Source organism: Cucumis melo, chromosome 11, assembly GCF_025177605.1.
Source record: "Cucumis melo cultivar AY chromosome 11, USDA_Cmelo_AY_1.0, whole genome shotgun sequence".
Lineage (NCBI taxonomy): Eukaryota > Viridiplantae > Streptophyta > Magnoliopsida > Cucurbitales > Cucurbitaceae > Cucumis > Cucumis melo.
In genome coordinates, this window is record NC_066867.1 from 6,905,794 (window position 1) to 6,933,604 (window position 27,811).

The 27,811-nt window shown below is 34.3% G+C and overlaps 2 protein-coding genes, 1 long non-coding RNA gene and 1 pseudogene across 4 annotated transcripts; 1 reads left to right on the forward strand and 3 right to left on the reverse strand.

Moving 5' to 3' along the window:
- Positions 1 to 7,367: 7,367 nt before the first annotated feature.
- Positions 7,368 to 9,397, forward strand: LOC103498444 (cytochrome P450 89A2-like). Its single transcript, XM_008461048.3, has one exon. The coding sequence runs from the start codon at positions 7,538 to 7,540 to the stop codon at positions 9,131 to 9,133; it is 1,596 nt and encodes a 531-aa protein (XP_008459270.2). The 5' UTR covers positions 7,368 to 7,537; the 3' UTR covers positions 9,134 to 9,397.
- A 1,272-nt stretch (positions 9,398 to 10,669) lies between these two features.
- On the reverse strand, positions 10,670 to 12,444 carry LOC103498356 (cytochrome P450 89A2-like; annotated as a pseudogene).
- Positions 12,445 to 15,826: 3,382 nt separating this feature from the next.
- On the reverse strand, positions 15,827 to 20,279 carry LOC127143847 (uncharacterized). 2 transcript variants are annotated; one of them, XR_007815411.1, is made up of 6 exons: positions 20,037 to 20,279; positions 19,670 to 19,758; positions 18,489 to 18,546; positions 16,431 to 16,520; positions 16,083 to 16,346; positions 15,827 to 15,953 (listed from the first exon to the last, which is right to left on the reverse strand). It is a non-coding gene; the product is annotated as an uncharacterized LOC127143847 (long non-coding RNA). The 2 variants fall into 2 exon arrangements; XR_007815410.1 differs by having other exon boundaries at positions 15,928 to 16,346.
- Positions 20,280 to 24,559: 4,280 nt separating this feature from the next.
- Positions 24,560 to 26,359, reverse strand: ACT11D09.3 (cytochrome P450 89A2). The gene has a single exon (XM_008460934.3). The coding sequence runs from the start codon at positions 26,205 to 26,207 to the stop codon at positions 24,651 to 24,653; it is 1,557 nt and encodes a 518-aa protein (XP_008459156.2). The 5' UTR covers positions 26,208 to 26,359; the 3' UTR covers positions 24,560 to 24,650.
- Positions 26,360 to 27,811: the final 1,452 nt, after the last annotated feature.

Sequence of the window (27,811 nt, forward strand, 5' to 3'; positions counted from 1 at the left end):
GTTTGTGAACGAGGTCCTCCACTCTCGCCACATACAACTGGCCTTTAGTAATTATGTATGAGTATGAGTTGATTAAATTATCTTCATTTTAAATGAACTGTTGGTTGAGAAAATTACAAAAAGGGAGAACTAACTGTGAGCAAAGAAAATGTCTTTTGGGCAATAGAATGAAGTTATATTCACACTAGAAGAAATCTGGTCTTTAATGTCGGGTGGAAAAAATGAAAAATAAGCTTTAATGTCGGTTTTCAAAAGGCGGATGTTTAATGTCGGTTTTAAACCGACATTAAAGCTCTATCTTTAATGTCGGTTTAAAACGGACATTAAACATCATGTTTTTTAGAACCGACATTAAAGGTCTTTTTAATTTTTTAATTTTTTAATTTTTTAAAAAGTTGAATTTTTCTCTCTCTTACTTTACTCTTTTCTTCTTTCTTCTTTACCAAACCCCACGAAAAAAAGGTTTTCTCTCAATATTTCTTCTCTTTCTTCCTTTCTCAATCTCATCACTTTCTCCCCTCTCTTCTCTGATTAGTCGTCGTCCCCACCATCACAACCATCTCTCATACCCAGCTCGTGCTCGTTTGTCGTCGTATTTCTTGTATCATTTAAAAAATCTTCATTTTTTCACTTTGCATCAAAAAAAAATCACATTCAATCTCGCAAGTCTCTCCTCTCCCAGCACTTGCCATCGGTGGACGGAGTATTAACGTTACCTAAGGTAGCTGACGGAGATAAAGACATCGAAGTATTGACATCAGCTAAGCAGCAGGATCGAGCGAGCTTTTTCGGTGTGTTTAACACCTTTTCGGCGTTTTATCGGCATTCCAACGTGAAGAGAGAGCACCAACGTTACCTAAGGTAGTTGGCGTGGGTTTGACGGCATTCTAAGCGGACCCTTCCAGCGTTTGTTTGGCTTCAAGGTTTGAATGGTTTGGCAGTAGATTAGAGTGATTTTCTGGTGAGTTTTAGTCGTATATGTTCTGTTTTAGCCGTGGGTTCTTCTTGGGTTTGCAGTGGGGTGTTCAACACGTAGGTCTTCGGGTCTCCGATTTGTGTGTAGCTTCTAATTTCTAATTTTATTTATTTGTTTGAAACTTCTCATTTTTTATTGAATTTTGATTGAATTGATATAGAACCTCCCTATGTTATGTATATGCCTGTATTTTGATTGAAATGTTTGTTTCTATATCATTCGTAGGAAGCAAGAGCAATTAAAGCCATAAAGTTAGAATTTCCTAAACTGACAAAGTTAGACATTGATTCAAATGCTTTTAGAAAAGTAAAGAACTCGGTTGTACTCAAAGTTAAGAATGTTAAATCTTAAAAAATTAGTACTCTTGATTTTCTACCTAATAGTTTAAGGTGGATGAGTTGATATGAGTTTCCTTTTTCATTGTTTTGTTCAAACTACTCAACGAAGAATCTTATTCAACTCAAATTGCCACAAAGCTCCATTGGAAATTGAGCATTTAAGGTATTTTTATCAATACTTGAGTTTTATTAATTTCAATGAAGAAATGAACTCTAGTACAAAAGATTTGTGGTTTTATAGTAGTTTTATAACAAAGCTATCTTCAACAATTAGATATCTTACCAGCCTCAAAGATCTCACCATTACGGATTGCAAAAAGCTCACAACTCTTCCAAGTATAATTTATGACTTAAACAAACTTTTACATCCATAGAAGTCTCACAATCCAATCTTTCAACATTTCCTTCCTCATATTCTTACCCTTCCTCACTGTTCCTTTTTAATATTATCGAGCGACTCATATTCTACTATTGTTTTACTTTTCTAAAAGATATTGCTTGGGTGCCAAACGTATATTCAATGAACTCCATGAACAAGCTTTTGTTGTGGAGCTTGATCTTCGAGGTATTTATTTTGTTTAGTTTTGTTGACTGTTTCCAATATTAATAATTGTTTGAAGAAGCATTTTCAAGACCTTTAAAATGTCGTGATCTTTGAATTTATATAATTCGGTTTGGTTGCTAGTGGAAAGGGAATCATGATCTTGAGGAGATAATTCTGATTATCTGAGCCAGTGAATTGGGAGTGTGTGCGTATGTGAGTGGGTGGTAACATTTTGAAAAGTCGTGGTATAATTTGAGGTTCTTGTTTAGTCTGGTTGTGCATTTTTGGCAAATTAAAAATGTCATTTTCTTTGCTAAACAAGTTTGATAAGGTGTTTAGACCTTTTATTTTCAGTTTCCCTCGAAATTGGTCAATGTTAGCCTGAGTACAGATGATTTCTTGACTTTTTCATTGGTTTTTAGGGTCAGGAAACAATGCCTTTACTATGTATCTGACTCCAGTAAAAGCTAATTCTTAGACAAGATGGAGCCTAAACTTGTTAACCTTGTCCACGCTATTAAGAAAAGCCCTACATTTTCTCAGTTTATAATGAACCTGTCAATTCCAGCGAAAACTAGAGTTAAGGCTATTAAAGAAATTTTGATGTACTTCCAAACTTTCCAAGAATCAACATTTTTATAATATTGTTTAAGCTATATAACTTATTTAGGTAAAAAGCTTTTGGTTCCGAGCTGTTAAAAAGTTTAATTTGTAATTGTTGCAATTATGAAGTTCTATTTTTGTTCCAATGCATACATCATTGTTTTTCATGAAAATTATTGGATATGGACTATAGACGACGCTCCCATTTGTTTTTAGAACTAACATAACACATCAAAAAATTTCTCACATGGACAATGGTAAAGATAAAAAAATATCATGCATAGACAATGAAAGATCAAATTAACTGATATTGCATAACATCAGTAGTTGCCAATTTCTTCTAGCATTTCAAGATTTCTTTCTATAGGATATTTGTAGAACACAAAAGAGATCATGGACGTATTAAAGAGATACATAAGAGGTACATTCTGTTTCAATATGCTTTCTATTCATCTATTTAGGCTGTGAAGAATTGCACAAAGTATCTTTCTCTTTCAAAATTCATTTCTCTTTGGTGCAGAATAAATGAAATTCTCAAGTTATTTGTTATCGGAAAGTCATACATGACAATTATAGCATTTGGGTTTACTGCTCTTGACATTTTTTAAGTCCATGACATTATGTCATTAAAAGGCTGGCATTTGAATGCCTTGCAAAAGCCTAGTATGTCAGCTTTCTAAAAGATATCATATTTGGATTACATTTTAAAATGTTGAAAAATGTTCCCCTTTTAAATTACTATACTTCACTTGCACTCAAGTTGTGGTTTTACTCTAAATTTGAACATAGTCAAGAGGCATCTGTATTTCTTCTTAAGTTTATAGCTATTATTTCTTCTCACAACAATCTTTCTGTTTCCTCTCTTAGATTGTTTGAAGAAGAAGCTTGATTATTGAAGATTGATTTCACAAAGATGATGAAGAAGAAGAAGATTAAAATGGAAGGAAGAAGAGGATGAAGATTAAAAGAACACAAAGCTTGATTATTGAATGGATGTGGAGTGCAGGGACTCACCTTTACCCTCAAGGTACACTCTCATTCTTTTATACAGTAACACATTGTTGAGTTATTGTTGCTTTAAGATATGAATGGGATTTATGTGCAAGTACTAATAGCATTTTCATTGTTGGTGGAATCAGACTGGAATAATATGGTTTCCTACGGAATGTGACTTGTAGTTTCAAGTTTGTAGTTATTTGTTTATTATTCTTTTTCAATACACCATCTACATTTTGTTTTTGTTTTGTGCAGGGTTACTTGGGATTTGGAATCAATGTAACTACAGATTTTTGTTCTTCCATTGGGGTGAGAGTTAAAATTTCTGCATTTTGGTAATTAGATTGTTTCATGATTGGATGTGTCCATTTTTTGCTTTAATTTCTATGATAAGAAGCAACAGTACAAATTATATCATATTTAAACCATGAAGATAAAAAGTTTTAAATAGGTTAGTTTCTATTTCAATATATTGAGGTTGTATCATATCATTCTTTGACAAGTTAGTAGAGAAGTATTGGGGGAGTGATGAGAAAGAAAAAACAACAACAGCCAAGCCAAGGTAACCACTGAATATTCAAAAGATCTGTCACATTCTGCATATATATGTATATAGTTTTGGATTTGATGCAATTTCTTTCAATGAAATTGGCAACTATTAATCCAAGGATGGATTTGTTTTATATATATCTTTTCCTAATTCTCAGGTTATCGTCCATTCCCGCCACAGATGTAGGGTTCTTGTGTTGTTGGCATCTTTCCATTAGTCCCTATGACGAAGTTTTGCTATCAATCACTTGTCTGGTTGTAATTAGAAGAATCATAAAATAAGGAATTTGGATCTTAAAGCTCAGGAAAGAAGAGTTTGTGAATGTTGGGTTTGTTTACATTCCATATTTTTTTGCTTCTTTGTCATTTAATTGATGTTGCTAATACAAAGTAGTCAATCAGAAGAAACAACATGAAGGGCCTGTGTGTAGTATATGTGGTGTAAACGAAAGTTAATGATTTTGGCTGTTAATTCCTCCCTTATCAGGGGACCCTTTTTGTAACGACCTCAGCTTAGTATAAAAAGTTGGGTTGTTACACTTTTTTTCTCCTATGAGTCCCCACAGGCTATAGAACTGCTTACTACCATGCTTGACATGTTTGTTTGCTACTGCTTAAATGGTTTATTTTGATATTGCTTGTAGAATGATTGAAGTCATCAGATTGAAAGCTAAGCGATTGTGTAGATAGTCAGACGATCGTTGAAGGTTGAAGATTGAGAAGGCGTTTAGGATTTCTTATTTAAATCTTGTTTCATGTACTATTGTAGAATGTATATATAAACACAATATTAAATTTTCATTTTGTGTATACAAATGTAAAAGATAAATATTATAGTTTCTAAAATAATATTAATTTTATTAATTTGTTAGAGCGAGAAAAAAATATTGATCTATATGGATTCAATGTTGGTTTATAAAAAATGGACAATAATACAATAATTAAATAAATATAAATTTCTAAAAATGGATAAAAACAAGCCTTTAATGTCGGTTTTAAACTGACATTATTGGCCTCTTTAATGTCGGTTTTAAAACGACATCATAGCCCAATCGACATTAAAGGGCTTCAATAACACTATCAAAGATGTCGGTTTAAAACCGACATTAAAGCCCAACCGACATTAAAGGGCTTCAATAACACTATCAAAGGTGTCGGTTGAAAACTGATATTAAAGGCCTTTAATGTCGTTTTTAAACCGACATTAAAGGCCTTTAATGTCGTTTTTAAACTGACATTAAAGAGGCCTTTAATGTCGTTTTTAAACCGACATTAAAGCCCAACCGACATTAAAGGCCTTTAACAACGCTCGCAAAGATGTCGGTTGCCAAGTGACATTAAAGCCCTTTAATGTCGGTTTAAAGGTCAGATTTCTTGTAGTGTGATCAGAACCATTGTTGGTGAAATCAGGTTTTTGTTATTTTATTAGCTGGTAATTTAGAGTTACATTACCTTATTGATTCCTATGGTCTTAACTTGCAACAATCTTTCTCAAGTTCATAATAGATTTCTAGGATTTTCTCCAACAATTTTAAATAAATAAACAATCAAATCTCCAACAATTTTTTTTTTTCTTTTTTGCATTCTCTCACACTAACTTTGCTGAAAACAATTTTTTTGCATTCTCTCTATCAGTTATCAGAGGAGGTTAGATTTTTTCCAATGACAAGTTTTGTTTTCTATACAAACAAAACAACTCCTCCTTCTTGTACCATATATAATTGGTTCGTAAGCTATATATATCTATTTTTCTATTGCTTACTTACTAGAAGGTTAGCTTATCCTGTTCAAAAAAAGATAAAAATTAAAAGTTTGGCACCTGATTTATTATAATTGTATCAAAAATTCATGGATGTTTGAAACTGAAAAGTCAAAAGTTTTATAGGAGATAGAATTCAATTTTTAATACTCTTAAAGCAATCTACTTCAATTGATTTAGGCATGCCATCCTCCTAATTGTGATTAGAATAACTGAATTGAATCATATTGAATAGTGTCATTATACTTTAAAGTGTTTAAGCTTCGTTTTTTGTTTACATATTTTACTTATTTATTTTGTTATGCTTACATATTTCATATTTGACATACAAATGGTCTTCTTTACAAAATTTTGATGTTGACTTTGGATGCATATGAAAAGAGTTTTGGTTGGTATCATGTAGTTTTGTAAGGAAAGATCATTTCATGCTTCCAAGATTTATAGGAAATTTTGTTATGCACACTAATTTTGCACAAATGTTTGTGTGTAAACTAATGATGCCTAATGATTGAACTAACTTTGTGCATCCATTTACTTGATGCAACTCCATACTTATAATTTAGGTTGACATTACTCGAACTCATTATGAAATTATCGAAGTTTCTTGACATATACTTCTTGTGATGAAGTTGGTGTTATAACATGTTGCCAAGTGATAGTTCCTAAGGTTATTATATTTGACATTTTATAACAGGTTTATATAGTAAATTTCATATTATTATATTTTATTTAAAATACTTTTACTAGCTATTTCAATAACTTTGGAAAATTATTGGTTTTCTAAACTAAAAAAGTTGTAGGAATTTTTAGTGACGCTAAATATTGATTTTAATATGTTGTAAAAAAAATGTTTGAAATAGTCACAAATTAACCTTTAGCAACAACATTATCTGCCATTAAAACTTCACCTTTAGAAACGAATGTACTATGTCACAGTAAAAAATAAATAGTGACAACAAATATGTTACTATAAGTATGCATTTAGTAACGCGCAAATATCAGTAAAAGTACGCATTTTGCAGTGCACATTTGTTGCGTCGCTGAAACTTTTAGCTGTGCGGATACCGCGACAATCCTAGCGATGCATGTCATAGCATTGCTAATACTTTTAGCAACATTTTTTCGTATTAGTAACGTTTTTTGTTTGCCACTAAAAATTCAATTTCTTGTAATGTTCTGTTTTGAATGTTAATTTTCAAAATTAGGGAAAAAAGTGATCATTCATTTTTTCAAAGGATTGGAATTCGATTTTTTCACTAAGTTTATTATTATAATTTGTAGTTATTACAATGTGTATTCTCTTAGCATTGATTATCAAATATGTATGGACTACTTCAGTTGTGGTTTTACTTTGTGTAAATTCATGAAGAATTCTCAACGGAAACTTTGACCAAAAGTCTAAATTCATTTATTTAGAAAAGTAAAGGGTTATATAATTGATATGATTATAAGTTTCCCAACAAGTTTTTTTCCAAACGATATGCAATAAAGAGTGTGCATTAATTAAACTTAATAATATTTAGGATTATAAGAAAATATTGAATATGATTATTGCAATGTTCTATCACTCATATACTTCAAAAGTTGTATCTAATTCTGCTATCTCCAAATAATTTTGTGTAGTGTTATATGTGTAAAGACTTTCGCCTTGATTGCCTATCTTATTTAACTTTATTATGATATATTTTTCCTAATAATAGTAACAGAGAAGAAGAGAAGAAGAGAAGAAAAAGTGTGGCCTCTGTTGCTTGTGCCACAAGTATATATAGCCTATGGGGTTCTTTTTTGTTGATTTCAACATTCTCCATCTCCAACGCACAAAAAAAATGGAGATTTGGTTCATCATCCTCGTTTCCCTCTGCATCTCCTCTCTTCTCACCTCCATTTTTACCCATTTCCGAACCTCCTCCAACCTTCCACCGGGCCCTCCTTCAATTCCCATCTTCACTAATTTTCAATGGCTCCGCAGATCCCCTCTCCAAATTGAATCTCTTCTTCGCAGTTTCGTCACCAAATATGGCCCTGTCGTCACCCTCCCCATTGGCAATCACCCCGTCATCTTCATTGCCGACCGCTCCATTGCTCATAAAGCTCTTTTTGAACACGGCGCTCTCTTCGCCGACCGTCCTCCGGCACCTCCCTTGAGCAAGGTCATCTCTTCCAACCAATACAACATTAGCTCTGCCTCTTACGGTCCACTCTGGCGCCTCCTCCGTCGCAATCTCACTTCCCAAATCCTCCATTCTTCTCGTATAAGATTCTACAGCCAAGCTCGCAAGTGGGTTTTGGATATTCTTCTCAGTCGCCTTCAATCTCACTCACAATCTAAAATACCCGTCTTACTCGTCGAGAATTTTCAATATGCCATGTTTTGTTTGTTGGTGTTGATGTGTTTTGGGGATAAGCTTGAGGAGTCCCAGATTCGTGAAGTCGAGAAAGTAGAGCGAGAGCTTATATTGAGTTTTCAGCGTTTCAACATTTTCAATTTCTGGCCTAAATTCACAAAGATTTTGCTCAGAAAACGTTGGGAGGCCTTTCTCCAAATAAGAAAAAACCAAGAGAATGTCCTAAATCGTTTGATCGAAGAACGAAGGAAGGCCAATAAAAACAGGGCAACGAAAGCTCAAAATGAAGAAAAAGAAGAATCTGTGGTGTCATATGTGGACACATTGCTCGATTTGGAGCTCCCCAATGAGGACAATAGAAAGCTTTCTAATGAGGAAATAGTCACCCTATGCTCAGAGTTCCTCAACGCTGGCACCGATACCACCTCAACAGCACTGCAATGGATAATGGCGAATATAGTGAAAAACCCAAAAATCCAGAACAAGCTCTTGGCAGAAATGAAAGGAATACTGGGAAATGGATCAACAGAGGATGAGGTGAAGGAAGAGGATTTGGAGAAACTTCCATATCTAAAAGCAGTGGTTTTAGAAGGGTTAAGACCACACCCACCAGGGCATTTCGTGTTACCACATGCAGTGAAAGAAGACGCGATATTTGAAAATTATATGATACCAAAGAATGGGACAGTAAATTTCATGGTGGCGGAGATGGGGTTGGATCCAAAAGTGTGGGAAGATCCAATGGTGTTTAAGCCGGAGAGATTCTTGAAAGGCGGCGAAGGAGAAGGAGTTGTATTTGATATAACAGGAAGCAAAGAGATAAAGATGATGCCGTTCGGAGCAGGGAGAAGGATGTGTCCTGGATTTGGTCTGGCAATTCTTCATTTGGAGTATTTCATTGCAAATTTGGTATGGAGGTTTGAATGGAAGGAAGTAAAGGGAGATGAAGTTAGATTGGAAGAGAAAATAGAGTTCACAGTGGTGATGGAAAAACCTTTGAAAGCTGACATAATTCCTAGGTGAATTTGGCCTGCTTTGTGGTTTATGATTTGTTATTTACAAGTCCAAATTCATAGACAGGTTAATCCCAAGAGTCAAGACGTCTAAGCCTTGGCTTTGACTAATTAATTATGTATAAGCACACATACGAACTACCTCTACCCCTTTCAACTCCATTTGCATTAGCTTTGTACAAAGGACATATTTGGAGGAGTTTTTAAAGTTGTGATTTTAACAATATTGATTTGTTAAAGGGGATTTTCCAATCCTCATTTTAATGTTCGATTATACACATCTAAAAGATATTGAGAGAGAAAAACTTAAAATGTAAAAAGTAAGAGAAAAGGGTAAAAAAGATTAGAGAGAAAAGTTTATGAGTGAAATTAAAGAGATAAGAGCTATTGGAGAAAGATAAACGGCATAGGGATCTTAACTGGGGGGAGGGGGTAAAAATTAGATACAATAATAGAGTTAGGAATGGATAAATGTTTAAGAAAGAGAAATTTTCTCAAAATTTTAGGAGAAAATTTTAGGGCAAAATAAAGTGAAATAAAAAAAGGAATTATTTAATATGAAACAATAGCCTTTTTTAAAAAGAAAATTATTGGCAATTACCCAACAAAAATCACTTGAGAATTACCTTCCTTCCTTCCAAGTGATTGTCATAGTGAATCATTTGAACTTACTTTAAATGTTTCCAAAATCACTTTTGTGGTCTAGTCTTATTGTAATAACCCCATATTCTATTCCATTTGCTTGCTAAGTGTTGAGGAAGAGTAAGAGTTTGTTCAAGAGTCTTGGACTAAGTCAAACAACTCGGATAGCATTCGAGGGTATTTCAAAGCGGAACAAGTAGCCGAAAGAAGAATCTAGGGATAAAAGTGATAAAACTCGATCTTGTTCAGTAGAGAGAAAAGACAAAGAGGTTTAAAGTAAGTACTAATGGGTAGCCTTGAGAGGTCTTAGGCGAGATGGAAAGCAATAAAAGTAAATCCTGTAGCTAAAACACATGCATCTCGATGCTTGCCAACCAAGATGAAAGATAGAAATTAAAGGTTTAGAGATGTGTTCTCAAGACATCTCAGGTTCGTGTTCAACCGAGACTAAAAACAGAAAGTATAATTCAAGGGTTCTTGAACGAAAGTTCGGACATACCTGGCCAAGAGCTATGCAGATCTCAGAGGATCTCGAGTCGTTCTCAGTCGAGATCACTAAAGGACGCGTGACAAACGTATTTTAAAAAAAAAAAATTGTCACACAAGGTTTAGCGTTTCGGAAGCAAAGTTCATTTTAAGGACAAGAAACCCTCATTTCTCTTGTTGTACATCATTTCCACTTCAAGAACAAAGTAAAAAGAAGAGTTAGAGAGAAGTTTAGTTTTCTTGAGAGCTTTGGGAGCTAAACAAGAGAGTATCTCTGATCAAGCTCCAGTGTGGAATTTGAGTATATGAACCAAATTTGAAAACATGATCTAAACATATCTAGCAATCAAACCAATAATAAGTTCTATATTTCATATTGTTTAAACTTGATAAACCTTTTAGACACAAGCTACCGAACTTATAATTTAAGCTGAATTTACTCATATCTCTTTTGTACCTAATGCAAATGCAGTTAATTGGGTAGAACAGGTTCATATTTGTGCTAATACATGATTCAATTTCTTACATAACTAAGTAGCCAAAGCCAAGCTTTAGTCTTATGTTTAACCTGCCTTTGCATTTAATTTGGACCCACAAGACAAAGAGCTTTAAGAGGCTTTTCACCTTGGAAAAATGTTGGCTTTAAGAGGCTTCTCCATCACCACTGTGAACTCTACCTTCTCCAAAAGACTAACTTCCTCTCCCTTTACTTCCTTCCATTCAAATCTCCATACCAAATTCGCAATGAAGTATTCCAAATGAAGAATTGCAAGGCCTAATCCAGGACACATCCTTCTTCCTGCTCCGAAAGGCATCATCTTTATCTCTTTGCTTCCTGTTATATCAAACTCAACTCCTCCTTCGTTGCCTTTCATGAACCTCTCCGGCTTAAACGCCATCGGATCTTCCCACACTTTTGGATCCCAACCTATCTCCGCTACCATGAAATTTACTGTCCATTCTTTGGTATCACATAATTTTCCAATATGGTGTCTTCTTTCACTGCGTGTGGTAACACGAAATGCCCTGGTGGGTGTCTTCTTAATCCTTCTAAAACCATAGCTTTCAGATAGGGAAGTTTCTCCAAATCTTCTTCATTTACCTCCTCCCTTGATCCATCTCCCATTACTCTTTTCATTTCTGACAAAAGCTTATTCTGGATTTCTGGGTTCTTCACTAAATTTGCCATTATCCATTGCAGCGCCGTGGCAGTTGTGTCGGTGCCACCGGTGAGGAACTCCGAGCACAGGGTGACCATTTCCTCATCAGTGAGCTTTCTATTGTCTTCTTCAGGGAGCTCTAAATCAAGCAATGTGTCCACATATGACAACACAAATCTTCCTTGTCTTCATTTTTGGCACTGTTTGCTCTGTTTTGGATGGCTTTTCTTCTTGATTCAATCAATGGGATGACGACTTTATCTTGATTTCTTCTGCTTTCAAGAAATGCCTCCCAACGTTTTCGGAAGAAAATCTTGGACAATTTAGGCAACAAATCAAGATTGCTAAAACTCTGAAAATTCAAAAGGATAACTCGATGCACGTCAACAATTTCCTTGATCTGGGACTCTTCAAGCTTATCCCCAAAACACATCAACACCAACAAACAGAATATAGCATACTGAAAATGTTCAATAACACAAACGGGATTTCCCAATTCAGAGTGAGAAACAAACCGATTAATAAGGACATCCAAAACCCACTTGCGAGCTTTACTGAAGGATTTGAGACGGGAAGGATGGAGGATTTGGGAAGTGAGATTACGGCGGAGGAGGCGCCAGAGCGGGCCGTAAGAGGCAGAGTTAATGTTGTGTTGGTTGGAGCTCATGATCTTGGCAACAGGTAGCGCCGGTGGACGATCGGCGAAGAGAGCGCCATTGAGGACAAGGGCCTTGTGGGCGATGGAGGGGTCGGCGATGAAGATGACGGGGCGGGTGCCGAAGTAGAGACTCGATGTGGAGGGTGGATTTGCGGAGCCATTGGATATTGGTGAGGATGGGGATTGAAGGAGGGCCTGGTGGAAGCTTGGAGGAGGTATGGACAGGGGTAAAAATGGAGGTGAGAAGAGAGCAGATGGAGAAGGAGACGAGGAAGATGAACCAAATCTCCATTTTTTTTTTTTTTTTTTTTTTGTGAGTTGGAGAATGGATGTTGAATTCAGCCAAAATAATTACCCGTTAGGCTCTACCTGTCAGTGTCTCGGACTCGTGTAAATTATCCTAAACCATCCATATTTTGGAGTATAAATATTAAAAAGGAAAAGAAAAGAAAAAAAACCCAGACACACACTAAGATAACCATTGTAGGTGGATCAAAAAAAGTGGAAAACTCGTCAAAAATGAAAAAATTGGCAAAATATTTACAAACATGTTTTTGGTGTAGGGATGTGGTCGATGATCATGCACCTATCTTCTAATGTGCTCTTCATTTTTCCACGACACCAATTTCATATTTTGTGTAATTTTTCAAAGTTTAATTATGTATATAAAAAAATTACTCAACTTTGCATTTTGTTAAAAAATCAATGTTCAAAAATACTCCTGAACTTGTAAAATTTGTTAAAAGATACTCTTATAGTTAGTTTTAGATCAAAACCGTTGAAGAGGACTAACCTCGAATCATTAGGCTTCAATTGTTTAACGTCCATAACAAGGTAAAATAAACTAGGAAAACAAAATAAGTACAACATTTGTTTATAATAAACTTTACAAATTTGTAAACATATATTCCCACACAATGAATCGTAAAACCCAAAAGATGAAGAAGAAATAAAAAAATTTTATGTGGATAAATTGCAATGGCAATACGCCAAATTGGAAGTTGTGAAAGTGAAGTAGAACAACCATGCGCCAAAATGGCTACGATCAAAATCCAGAATATAGTGACTTTTTTTAGTTTATAGACCAGAGTCAGAGGCATCCCGAGCTCTTCTTTCCCATTTTCTCCTAAGAAAGGAAAGTTGACAGCAAGAGGATATGAAGTAGCTCGACAGCAAAGGAAGCCGGGAAAGAATATCCCATATATCTCTCTCGATTATGAGCAGGTCACAGAGTCGGGGCCTTTCATGAATGAAAAGAAAGACGAAGCTCTACGGGCAAAGGTGAAAATACCTGTCCTTTTGACTTGTTTTTTAGGGGTGGTTCACTTTTCTCAGTCTCTCTTGAAGTTGGAAGACAGACCAGACCACCTTCTTTACCGCGTAGTGGGGAATGAAGACCGATAGCGCTAGGATGCACGCCCTTCATCTTTATCTGATGGAAGGTATGAAAAATGGTGGGGTACCGCCTAAATGAACAAGGGTTGACCCCGGTAAAATATCAATTTACCATCTAGCTTTAACTAAAAATTAAAATCCTAGACTATTAAAAGTGATTATCTTATTTGGCATCCTAGTCATCTAAACATAAAAATCCAACCTACCATTCCATTAGGGAGTTAACAAAATATTAACATCGACCAAGATATACTTTTTTAAGAAGTTTAGGAGGTTAAAGCAGACACTTTTAAAAGTCAAGGGGATAATGAAGTTAAGGGACTAAAATAGACCTTCTCAATGAATCACAATGCACAATAGTAAGGCGAATCACAATTCCTTCTTCTAACATAAGCCGAAACAACTACAACAATATAATATAAATATTGCTCTTAAAGACAAACTGAACCACCAACCCTAACCAAAGGACTAAATGGCCTTTAAATATGCACAGCAGAATCACAATGGTCAACAATCCTAACTTCCATAGCAATCGTGCACTGAACACTACAAGAAATAACATATACGATAGCCGACAAAAAAGACTATAATAGACTTTTTATAGCCTTTTTAGTCTTTTCAGCATTTTTCGAAAGTCCTGATAGCCCATGTTATTAAAAGTCTAGGGCTTTTTATAGCACTTTTCCGAATCTATAATGAGTGCTATCATAGAGTATGAAGATATAGCTTACATATATTGCTATAAAAACCTTTGATAGCATTTTTCATTAGAGCTATAGTAAGTTTATATAGCTTATATAATGGGCTATCTTTTGCATATAATAGCATTTTTTTCAACGCTATAATATAGTATTTGTAACTGTAACATTAAGCTATTGTAGTATTTATAGCTGAAATATTAAGCTATAATATAGTATTTATAGCTATAATATAGTATTTGTAGCTATAATATTAAGCTATAATATAGTATTTAGAACTGTAATATTAAGTTGTAATAATGCTATTTAATCGTTTTCAATTATTATAATAATTATAGTAACCTTTTTATACCATTTCGTTTTTTGCTATATATAAATCTTTCTATAGTTTTAAATTATGGCCATGAAAGAGGAAACTTTTTTCTCAAAAATAACTTTTGAATCAATTAGCTTTTGATAAATTTTAGTTTAAGGACTCAACTTTAATTAAATCTATATATATATATATATATATACTTTATAGCACAATGAATACTAATAACTTACATTCATAATGTATTAAAATTCACTACAAGAAATCAAACTTTTTCCGACGTCAAAAAAGACGTCGACATAAAAGACGTCGGGAATAAGAGGTTCTCCCGACGCATAAAGTAAGACGTCGGGAGAAAAAGCTATCCTCGACGCATAAAGTAAGACGTCGGGAATAAGAGGTTTTTCCGACGCACAATTCATGCGTCGGCCACAAGACGTCGGGAAATAAGGGGTATTCCCGACGCCGTAAGTAATGCGTCGGGACAAGCCTCACGTGGAAAATAAGGAGTATTCCCAAGGCGTAGGTTTTCCCGACGCACTACTTACGGCGTCAGGAGATCCCCTGCTTATTTATTTCATTTCTGTTTTACACAGAACAGAAAACGAAAGGGAAAGGGTTTGGAGTAGAAAGAAACTGTCGCTGTCCGTAGCTCGCCGCCGTCCCTTCCATCTTCGTTGTCGTCCGTCGCTGCAACTGCAACTTCAGCTTCAGCCTTCCTCCGTCCGTAGCTCGCCGCCAACCTTCTCTTTTCTATCTTTCAAGTTCTTCTCTCTCCATTCTCACTTTTTCAAGATCCCGTTTGTCACACTGTAGCTAAGTCAGTCAATGACTTTCAAAACAAATATATCTTAAATGAATATTTTTTTTATTGAAACAACTTTCATTGAATGAATATATGTGCGTCTGTGCATCATAGGATTGGCCTAACATTGGACAAACAAGAAAAATCTCAAGTTTAACGAACATTTTCAAGTGCTTTTCTCGAGCTTTCAGTATAGTGTTGGCAAATTGGTTCCTTAACAAAGCTGCACGGTAAAGCCTGTCGGGGGAGGCTTTCCCGACGTCGTGGTTTGCGCGTCGGGAAAGACGACGTCGGGAGAGGCTTTCCCGACGCATGACCAACACAGCGTCGGGAAAGCCTATCCCGACTCACTTCCCCCGACGTTTGTCCCGACGTCGAGGACTGCGTCGGGAGATCCTTTCCCGACATATTTTTCACTTCCCCCGATGTTTTTCGGCGTCGGGAAAATCTCAATTTCTTGTAATGATTACAAAATAAAGTAGTAAGTAATTTACTTAATTAATGGTGCAGTCTAAACGATACGAAGGTAAATAAAGTATTTAGTAAATGTATCAACCACACAAATTAACCCTCAAAACACAAAAAGTTCATCATAAGTGTTCAAGCTAATCTTATATGAGTTAACTATCATCGTTGGTTCTTTAGTCTCTGGTTAAGACTCCATTTCATTCATCTACATAAATTTATAAAACATATATCAATGTATAATTATGTAGACACCAATAATAGTGGATATTAATTAAACAAGTATAGAAAATCTTTAACAAAAGTAGACAAAAAAGATTAGATTTAGATAACATACCAATGGTCACTCTATTAGATGGCCATGCAACTGTACTTCCTAAAGCTTCTTCGATACATGTCATTTTTGATGTTGGCCTCAACAAATATGCATTCGGTTTCTTTGCTACATAAACTCATACTCTAATCGTATATGGACCAATAGGAACATGATGAACCAGAGCAGCTGGATCATTAAAAGACCATCTTTTCCTTCAGCAACAATCTCTCCCGAGCCATTCCAATCTAATAACTTGCACTTAATTTGACTGTTGTTATTGATATTCTGTCAAAAAATAAATATGAGATACTAGAATAAAAAAATAATGACATCATAAACAATTTTCATCCTATTACAAAATAAATTTACCGATGGAGAAGACATTGGACAAGTTGGAGGAATATATATTCGCTTAAGCACACTTGCAGTAGCATTTGAAAGTTCCTCACTTGGTTCAGCCTATGATAATCTCATATAAAACCCAAAATATAGTTAACTACTAACAGAAAAAAAAAAAAAAAGAATCCTAGTTAGTAAAAAAAAAAATACTTGTTTCTTTAAATAAGATGACATATAAGTGATTTCATTTCTATCCTTTCGTCTTTCATTGCTTTCATTTCTATCATTTCTTCCTTCATCTTTAAATATTCTTTTTCAAGAACCTTATACTTGTGTTCTTGTTGAGACAAAAGAGATAGTTTTGAACGAGTCACACCAAATCCAAATCCTCTTACATGACCACAATCATGGCTAAGAACTTTACTCAAAGCATCATCAACCACGTTTGTTGTTGAAACTGTCGTTTCAGTCTCACTTTGTTCAATATACTCATAGCGATAAGCAATATATAAACACAATATTCCAGAGCAAAAAGAAAGTCTACATAACTACTTCAACAAGAAAATCAAATTCCTTAAATAATTTTCTAACTTCATAAATAGATCGTGAAATAACATTGTCCATTGGGAGCATGTCATGCAAAAGTCATAAAAGGCTAGTGAAGCTTGTATCTAACCAACCATTAAAAGTTTTTAGTTTGTACAATGCTACAACTGCTAACATCTTTGTATACTTTGTACAACCCATAATACAATGGCTTTATTTGCCTCTTCCACCTTTTGAGAAAATTTATTTCTCTCATGGAAGTTCGTTGCTTCACACATAAAACTATCTTCAACTTCATTCTCGATTTTATCTCCTTCACATACTTCCTTATGATGGTACCAAAATTTATATGTAGGGTCCATTCCCTTAATGACCAAGTGCTCATATATGATTTCAAAATCACAATGTGTCATGTTTCTACAGTCTTTACATGGACACAAAAATTTATTGGCATTTGGTTTCCTTTTCTTCACTTCTTACAGAAAATCTCATGCTCCTTCCATATACTTATTAGTAGCACTATTAAATAAAGTTAATTTAGTTAAATATGTATTAAAGGTTAACTCAATATAAAAGTTAGTTAATTTCATACTAATTTAAATGTATCCAATTTTTGTTGAATATTTTTTAGATGTTGGAGCACTTAATTGGATGACCAATTCAATCATCAATGACTTGGTCAACAAGCACTACTTGAGAAAAGAGAATATCAAGGAAGTCAAGGAAGAAACGAAAAACAGAGAGCAAAAAGACCACTTCTTTAGACATCTACACATTTGTTTATACAATCTCATGCTCACCATAAGCAAAACAGACCAAATCAAACAAGGCTTAACCAAACCAAACAAGGTTTAACCAAGCCATAGGACATATATTTATTCACAATGCCACCAGTAGAAGATGGTTTTGGGTTTTATACTAGTAGCTTTAAAAGATTTTGTGAATTGGTTTGTTTGTTATTCTTTCTAAGTTTTCTTGCTAAACATCATTCTTGGTTGATGTCCGTAGACTTTAGAATGAATGCTAACTAGGGGGTTTTGATTATAGCTTAATGTCTCATTCCTAACTACCAAATTATACAAACAAACAGTAATATAAAATATTTACAAGTTGGCAAAAAGGTAATTGTCATACCAATTAATTGAAAAAACCTATATGGTTACTATAGAAACAATAAGGCAATGCAAATGAAAATGAGAAAAAACATACCACGCCCTTAAGCATAATATCAGGTTTATTGTTGCTATTTAAATAAACGACTCCCAGGCAGTCAATTAAGAAAATCCTTTTTGTGAGAGTTATATATATTGCCAAACTTTAGTTTCTCCTCGAATAGGTGCAACTTTGCATAGCTAATAAAAAAAAGGCAAAGTTACATTTCATGTACGTGCATATATGTAATGAAAGAAATTTTTTAACCCAGATGAGAAAATTTAAAGAACAAGCATCGAGGAAAAGGGAAAAGTGAAAAGGGAAAAGAGAAAAGGAAAGAGAGAAACATTTGCACACTATCCTTACAAACCAAAGCGTTTGAATACTAACCATTTTGTCCACAACTCATCTAGTCTTTTATGTTATGTATTCACTCCTTGTCCATAACCTACAAGAAATGAGCAAAAAAGCTACACTAATTAACAAACAAGACGATATTATCAGTGGAAGAATTTTATTCTACCATGTTCTATCTACCCCGAAGCAAAAAGTTTGTCCACGTGTTGATATTTCCATTGATAGACCGGTAATTTGAGATGTTCAATATCAATGAAGAGTAATACCTTTTTCTCGAAATGTAATCTAGTTATAAAGTCAATGAGAATGGTTAATATAATCAAGAGAGTGAAAGAAAATTGCTCATGATTGTAAGAAATGTCAAATAAACCATAATGATTTATCACACGATAATCTAGATTCGTATGTTTGCAACACTACAAGCTTGTGAAGAAAAATGAAAAGAACTATAAAGAGCAAGCAAACAAAAACAAGGTCAACAAGAGAAGCTAAAACCAGAACAGGAAACCCCAAGACTAATTACAGAAGAATATTCCAGTTATCGACCAACCAACAAGAACAAAAGAAACACAATGGGAAAATGAGAGAAGCTTTGTAGTCAATTCTAAAGTACAAGTCTGTCCCCAGACTCTAGAGGCTTTCTAGCTAACGTCAAGTACAAAAGCATCCATATTTGCTAATAAATAGGAACAATAAAGATGATGGTTGTGGCATGCAGCTAGGCATAGAAAACATAGGTGGTAAGTTAAATGTTATTCTGCATAATTGTTATTTTCAAACTCTATTTAATGATTTAAGCAGAATAACATTTGACAAAGTTACCATTATACAGTGTGGTTTAATTTATCCTGTTTTATCTTATCCAAACATGTCTTCAACTATATAGTTGATATCTTGCGTAAAATAAACTATTAACCAACCAATCCAGCCTCCAAATCAGTCAAGATTTTGTAACAAAAACATAAATCATCGTACAAATTTAAGGCCAATGAAAAGTGAAAAACACATGATGTTGTTACCAATCAAGCTAAACAAATAGTTGACTACATTTCAGTACCATAATTTTATTGTTGGATTGTCCTTAATCATTTTAATGGACTTTGAGATATGCAGATTGTACGCAAACATTCCCTTTGCTCACATTTTTTATATCAGCCAAGCAGCCTCAATAAATCAAATAAAAAAGAAGAAAGTCTAATAAACAATAGATTCACCGATTCAGGAACGGCAATCCTCTGGCTGCCAATTCTTCCTTTATCTCTCTATCGTCAGCCTTCTACAATACATCTTCATTGCTTTCTATCTGCATATAACTCTGTGTGTTAATCAACAACGTAACTCATCCACCATTGTTATAACTTCTTGGACGAAAAACTTAAAAAGAAATGAAAGCTTCCTGAAAGATTTTTCGTTGAATCAAATAGGACAACTTCTACCCAAAACCATAGAAGATTCACCCTAAGTAAATGGCTCTAGAAATCATTAAGGTCATTAAGGATGAGGAACCAAACTTAAAGTTACTTACCCATGAAAACGATGTAGCTTCAACTTTCTAACCTATGAAGGAAGAAGAAGACTAACCTCGAATCATTAGGCTTCAAGTGTAAGACATTGGACAATGGTGAGTTGCCATGTAGAGACGACTACAAATAGAGACAACAAAAAGAGACACGACGAGCAGAGTCAACAAACAGAGAGACGACTGATAGAGATGAAAGCGACGTCGTCCTCGATTGAACGACAGTCGTGAGAGGGCAATAAAAGAGATGCGAAATCGATTGAGCAAAAGAGATGAGAGTCGGCTATCATGCATAGAGCAAAAGAGATGACGAAAAAAACTTGGGTGTGAAATTAATTTGGGCGCGCACGAGACTACTATAATTAATATTTTTTCTTTTTTCGTTTTTTCTTTTCAATAGCCAAATTTAGAATGGGCTATCTTCAAGGGCTATCAAAGACCAATTTGTTGTAGTGAATATCTCGATTCTGATTTATTTTTTTATTTTACTCAATATCATTCTTTTGATCTGCTTCAAGAGATATCCCAATTTGGAAAATAAATAAAGGATGGGGAGTCAAGAGGAGATGTGAGAGATCTAAGTTTTGGAGAAAAAGAAAAAAAAAATAGCTTTTAATTTGAGTTTATTTAATTAAAGTGTGTTAATTATATTTCTACGTTGACATACGGAATTTATAGAATAAATTAGTAAGATTTCTTGGTTATTTATCAATTTAATTAATATGATAAATCTAGAACCTAATAATCCAAATGTAGAAAGTTACATCATCATTCCATTATAAAGTTAACAAAATTCTAACTGCACAGACCATACTAAGTTTTTTACAAAAGCTTGGGGACCAAAATTTACACTTTTGAAAGTTCAAAGACCAAAATAGAAACAAAAGATTTAGGGACCAAAATAAGAATTTAACCATTAAATAACTGTGTGATTGATTCTTTTTTAAAAAAATAATGTGCGATTGATTTTTACCAAAATGGATTTTCTGATAAAAAAAAAAAAGTTCTCATAGTTGAAATTTTAAAATTCTCTCCTCAAACAATTTTATTTCACCAATATTTAAATCTTGAAAAAAAAATTAATGTTGATTAATAAAGGCTTTATTTAATTTTCATTATCATTTTGCTTTATATTTTAAAGGAAAATTTTTATAAATATAACAAAAAGCCAAAATATTTATAGACCGTGTAACAAAATCAAAAAGCTCGTGAAGCCGGCCATTTTTTTAAAATATTCCAGGTTTGTCATTTCTTTCCATCTTCTTTCTTCTGCAATTACCAAATATAAAAGATTTTTTAAAAAAATTTTTAAGATTGTTATTTGGTTGTTCAAGATGACAAATCGTTGGACATTGGTACACGTTTAGATTTGGCTATAACTAAATCTAACAAATATAAAAGATCTTGAAAAATAATCGTTAAGATATTGGTACGATTGTTTTGGGTAGCCAAATTTAGATGATCATATACTAAAGAATTTAGAAAGAAAATCGTTTAGATTTGGTTACCCAAACCAAAATAATTAAATATAAAAGAGGATGTACTAAAAAAAATAGTCAAATCTAACCAATCGTGTAACAAAAAAAATCTTTAAAAAAATCGTAAAATAGTTAGATTTTGGTAGTCAAATCTAAACAACCATGTAACCAAATTTAAATAATATATTATAGAACGCGAGGGTTGATGGAGGCATTTTTAGTATTTTCCAACGTGGAGATGAACTTTTTCTGTTTTTAAAATTATTTTATATAATGTAAATATTTTGTCATTTTGGTATTTTTTTGAAAAGATGCCTTTTTAAAATTAACCTTAAATTAGAAACAATCATATATAATCCAATTAAGTTGGACAAAAATAGGTGGCTACTGTATTGTTTATTTGACGACGTCTCTTTCATACACTTGTGTTATTTATAGCCAAAGGATGATAAGATTTGGTTTGTTAAGCAACTTAATTAGATGGTTGCCTGGTTGGAGATGTGTGATGGATGAAAATCTAAATCTTATGCTTATGCTTTTCCTGTTGAAGAAAATGACCAGTTGGGTTCTGATTTAAAGTTTAAGGACTAAAGAAATAAATTGTCCAAAGGCAGCTTTCTTTGACTCTACAACTCTTACTTAATTTCTTTCTAAATCCAATGCACTGATTTTTATGATCAATCATATCCATAAACTCCATAGGATGGTTGGGTTTGAGAAACACTAGAGAAGTAGTAGTTGTCTCACCTTCCAAACATTTAAAGAAGGAATGGTTCTAAGGAAAACCCTACATTTCAATTTTCAAAATTTTCAAATTCAAAATACTTTAAACAAATTTTCTTTTGTTGTATTCTTTAGTTTTAAAATGACGGTGTAAATAGTCCAAAAGCTTTGGGAGATTAGTCCTTTTGTAATCGAGATGGAAAGAGATTATTTATATATTCCGTATGATTGTAAAATTTTTTCATCGTGACGTGGTTTTTCTTCTAGTTTGAAGCTTTCCATCTAAATTATTGTGTGTTTCTAGTTTTTACCAAAAGAAAATAGTCGTTTAATTTATGAGGATGAAAATAATAAAAAAAATACATTACATAGCCTCAAATTGTGATATTTTTTTAATCCTGACATAATTTCAGTTTATTTTTGGAACAGAAGTGGGAGGTTTTCTTTTTCAAACAAGAGGATTTGTATCCTTGATTGGAATATCTCCTTCTAGCGGAAGAAATTAGAGAAAAAGTTGCAAGGGATGGAACTCGTGGACCCCATCTCATATTTCTTGTCATGTACATGTGGAGCTCATGTTCTTGTTGTTCTCGTGCTTGCTCCATGACCTGTTGTTCCTTGCGATATAATTAAGGCCCTTCTTAAAGCGATATTGACCCACACTTGCTCTAGGACGTTTGAAAGAGTAGTTTACTCAGCATGCCAAACCAAACTCCAAAAGGACTAATTCAGTAAGTTCTCACGTCGGAAGTTCTAGCTCGATGGAAAAGGTTCTAAGCCGATCAGATCGTAGTTAGGCTCGACCAAAGACGGACAAAGTAGCTCGCCCAAAGTCAAGAGAGACAAAGTAGCTCAACACTGGAGAGAGACAAGGCCTCAAGCTAAGAAAAGATACAATTAAGGGAGTTCGCCATAATTGAACTTTCTAGAACCATTATGATTGAGTATTTTCGGAGTAGGATATGCCATAATTGAACTTTCCTTCTCAAGCCATATTGTGTCTCAGTCCCAGAAACATAGGTTGAGTCTGTTAAAGAGAAATCATGTACTTGGTCCACAATTTTTTAATTCTACTTTTATCGATATATTTACATGTGTGTCGTTATCACAACATATTAAATAAAATGGGAAGTTTTTTTTAAAAAATAATGAGAAAAATATTGGCAAAAAAAAAATGATTGGAAAATCATGGACCGAAAGATATGAACAAAGGGTTAAAAGGGAATTGTTCATACCGTGTAAAAATGGCTCTAAACTTGAAAAAAAAAATTGCAAATTGCTCCAACCTTTAAAAGAAAAAAGGAAAAAGAAAAAAAAAATCAAAGATGCCTTTACCACTTCCCTCTTCCGTTACTTTCATTTTCCTACTTCATTATATGATCTAACATTTCCTTTTCTTAATTAATGTTAGTTCGTATAAAATATTGGTATTTTATTTATAATAATCAAATATTATAGTCCTATATATAATCATATTAAAATATATTAAAGAAAAGAATATAAAAGAATAATATTTTTCAAAAATACTTTAATTATGTCAATGTCCTCCTTCAAACTCATGATGCTAAAATCACAAATTCGAGTTTGCTAAAAAAACTTCTTAATCAAATCAATATTTTTTTTAAAGAAAGAATATATAAGAATAATATTTGTAAGAATAATATTTTTCAAAAAAAATATTCTAACTATACTATGTCAATAATTACAAAACAAAAATGTGAAATTGCAATCTTTAACAAAAGAAGTAGTCACAATTTAAATTTGAAAATAACAAGGACAAATAAAAGCTAAACCAAAAAAAAAAAAAGTGAGAAAAAAGGCTAAAAATCAAAACTCAAACAAATAATAAAACAAACTAAATAAAAACTAATCAATTTGTTTTGTTCTTTATTAGACATCAATTTGAATTTCTTCTTATACTACTAAACCAAACCAACGCCGATTTTCACACCCAATTATACATTAAAAATTGAGTTTGTATTAATACACAAAAAGAGAGAGACATGTTGAAAATTTGAAACACTTGAGATTCAGATCTTCATTTTGAGGACAACTAGGAGGAGAGAAAAATAAGAAATGGTGTGCATTGTCGTTGTAGTGGCCAAGGCTTTGTTAATTCTTTTCCCAACTTAAGTTAATATATTTGTTGTGATTAATTAGGAAGATTTGTCATCATAGATGATATTCATTTTATCTGTCCTTTTCGTATATGGCTACTCATTGTTTCGTTGAGTTTTAAAGAAAGATTTTGATTTATATTTGGTGTAATTAGTAGTGGCCAGATGAGAGAATTAGTGTAATAATTGAAGCAATGATTTATATTTGGTTTGTTAAAAGCTTTTTTTGGAGTATTATTGAAAAAAAAAAAAAAGAAGAAGAAGAAAGAAAGAAACTTCCTAATTTTGAAAATATTATTGAAACATTTGTTACCAATTTCTATAATTCAACCCTGATGAAACTTATAATACAACAAAATCAGCTCTCAGTATGGATCCTTGGATGTATTTTAGCTTTCAGAGGCTTCTTCATGGCAACGGTGAGCTCTACCTTCTCCGACATATCAACTTCGTCTCCATCAACGACCTTCCATTCGAACCGCCATACCAAATTAGCAACAAAATACTCCAAATGAAGAATGGCCAAACCAAATCCAGGACATATCCTCCTCCCTGCTCCAAACGGCATCATCTTTATCTCCTTGCTCCCTGTTATATCAAACTCTGCTACTTGTTCTTCTTTTTCTTTCCCGCCCTTCATGAACCTCTCTGGATTAAACGCCGTCGGATCTTCCCACACTTTCGGATCCCGACCTATTTCCGCCACCATGAAATTTACGGTCACATTCTTTGGTATCACATAATTTTCCAACTCTGTATCTTCTTTCACTGCGTGTGGTAGCACGAAATGCGCTGGTGGGTGTCTTCTTAATCCTTCCAAAACCACAGCTTTCAAATATGGAAGTTTCCCCAAAACCTCTTCCTTCACTTCCTCCCTTGATCCATTTCCCATTACTCCTTTCATCTCTACAAAAAGCTTGTTTTGGATTTCTGGGTATTTCACTAAATTCGCCATTATCCACTGCAAGGCTGTGGACGTTGTATCGGTGCCGGCGTTGAGGAATTCGGAGCATAAAGTAACTAATTCGTCATCATTAAGCTTTCTCTTCTCGTCAGGGAGCTCCAATTCAAGCAACGTATCAACATATGACACCACTATTTCTTCTTCTTCATTTTGGGCTTTGTTTTCTCTGTTTCCATTGGCTTTCCTTCGGGCTTCGATCAAACGAGTTAGGACCTTCTCTTGGTTCTTTCTTAGTTGGAAAAACGCCTCCCAGCGTTTTCGAAACAAAATCTTTGTGAATTTAGGCCAGAAATTGAGAATGTTAAAACGCTGAAAACTCAATATCATTGCTCGCTCCACGTTCTCGACTTCGCGAATCTGGGATTCATCAAGCTTATCCCCGAAACACATCAACACCAACAAACAAAACATGGCATACTGAAAATTCTCAATGACTGAGACGGGGTTTCCAGATTCAGACTGAGACTGAAGACGATTGAGAAGAATATCCAAAACCCACTTGCGAGCTTCACTGTAGGACCTGACACGAGAAGGATGGAGAATTTGAGAAGTGAGATTGCGGCGGAGGAGGCGCCAAAGCGGGCCGTAAGAAGCAGAGCTAATGTTGTGTTGGTTGGAAGTGATGACTTTACCAACGGATAGCGCCGGTGGACGGTCAGCAAAGAGAGCACCATTTTGGACGAGGATCTTGTGGGCAATTGAACGGTCGGCGATGAAGACAGTAGGTCTGGAGCCGATGCGGAGGGTGAGAACAGGACCATATTTAGCGACGAAACTCCGGAGAAGAGACTCGATTTGGAGGGAGGATCTGCGGAGCCATAGGAAATTGGTGAGGATGGGGATCGAAGGAGGGCCTGGTGGAAGCTTTGTGGAGGTTTGGAAATGGGTAAAAATGGAGGTGAGAAGAGAGCAGATGGAGAGGGAGATTAAGAAGATGAACCATATCTCCATTTTTGTGGTGTGGTTAATTTTGTTGAATCCAAACAGAAACGGCACACTGTTATATAACACACAAAAGCTAAAGAAGTCTGTTTTTCAACAACACTACAATGGTTGGAGTTGAAGATATTTTTTAGGAAGGTTTTTTTGGCGTGAATAGAAGTCACTTTCAAATATTGTTTTGAACTCAATTTCTAAAAATCTCCTTGGATTTTATCATCTATTTCAAAAGTATATATTTTTTTAAAAACATGCAGTGTCCTTTCAATCTCTAGAAAGTACGAAATTGAAAGTGTGACGCGCTTTCACACTTCATAACAAAATTGACACTTACATATCTAACATATGTCACATATTCGTATATGACTTTTATCTTCTGAAAAAGAAAGCACGATTAATTTGATAACTTAAGATAACACTCAAGCTAATAACTGAAGTAGTAACACTCAAGCTAATAATTGAAGTAACAGCATAAGAAACAAGCAGTAAAAGGAATAATCAAAACATAAAGATTTGGTGACCCAATTTGAGATACGATATCTACATTCTAGGGGGTCTCCAACCCATAGAACGAGATCATATATTTGCCTTATGATTGATCAATGAATATATGATAATTGCCACTAGTACAGACATCAACATAGAAGACTATTATGATGTACATAGTGATTCCTAGAATACTGATACTATATCTTGGAAGCTCGACTCATGTACATCAGGGTGTACTCCCCCTGAATCCAATGTCATAAAGTCGCGTTATTAGTCAAGAGCCCTCTTAACCATCAACAATCTCCTTGATCCTCCTCTTTGCAATCAATAATCATTGCAGAATATAGATTCCATGCGAGATGAATTCATCAAACTTAGATGCATACTTGCTTGAACTTCAACAGTTTAGCAACCCCAATTGAAGGCCCAATTTCTGTGAATTACGCACCTCGAACCAAGACAACCTACCTACAACAAATAGGCCCAAACCAAATGCATAATAGCCCACAGAAACAGGAGTCAAATCCAAACCATCCATAGCAGAAAAGATAAAAATAGAGAAGCAACTCAAGCCACAAACAGAAGTGCAGAAAACCAAGCTATATTCCAAAAGCTATAATCCAAGTAGAGAACAGAACCAATAAGAAGAGTAAACAGATCCAAGACAGACCAGCAGAGGACACCAAAAGCCAGCAAACATAAAGTTCACACATCTAAGAGCAAAATAGCATAACAACCAACAAGAATAACCAACCACCTATAATCACTCCTCCGTGCTTTCATAGATAAATAAAATCATGGAGTTGGGGCCTGACTAAAGGATCCTTCGCTGTGATATGGAAGAAGTATTGTTAGAGACTGAAGTAGAGAGTCCACAACAGCACATCACTCAGTCAAACTATGAATAACACCTCCTAAAGTCTGAATGGTCCCACTAAGAGAATGTGATTTGGCATAAAGATGTTCCAGAATCTTCATGGCTAAAGTAAAAGGAAGCAACACCCCATCATCCGACATTTGACCCCCAGCACGAAGATTTTGATCACCACTCCTCGAGGGACAAAAATTATGCACAATATTAGGAACATGAGACCCTTGGAAGAGGCGATAGCTTAGCGAAAGAGTCT

Excerpts from the sequence above, each read along its gene's own strand:
- LOC103498444 (XM_008461048.3), top strand. The coding sequence starts at position 7,538 with ATGGGGTTCTTTTTTGTTGATTTCAACATTCTCCATCTCCAACGCACA.
- ACT11D09.3 (XM_008460934.3), bottom strand. The coding sequence starts at position 26,207 with ATGGAGATATGGTTCATCTTCTTAATCTCCCTCTCCATCTGCTCTCTT.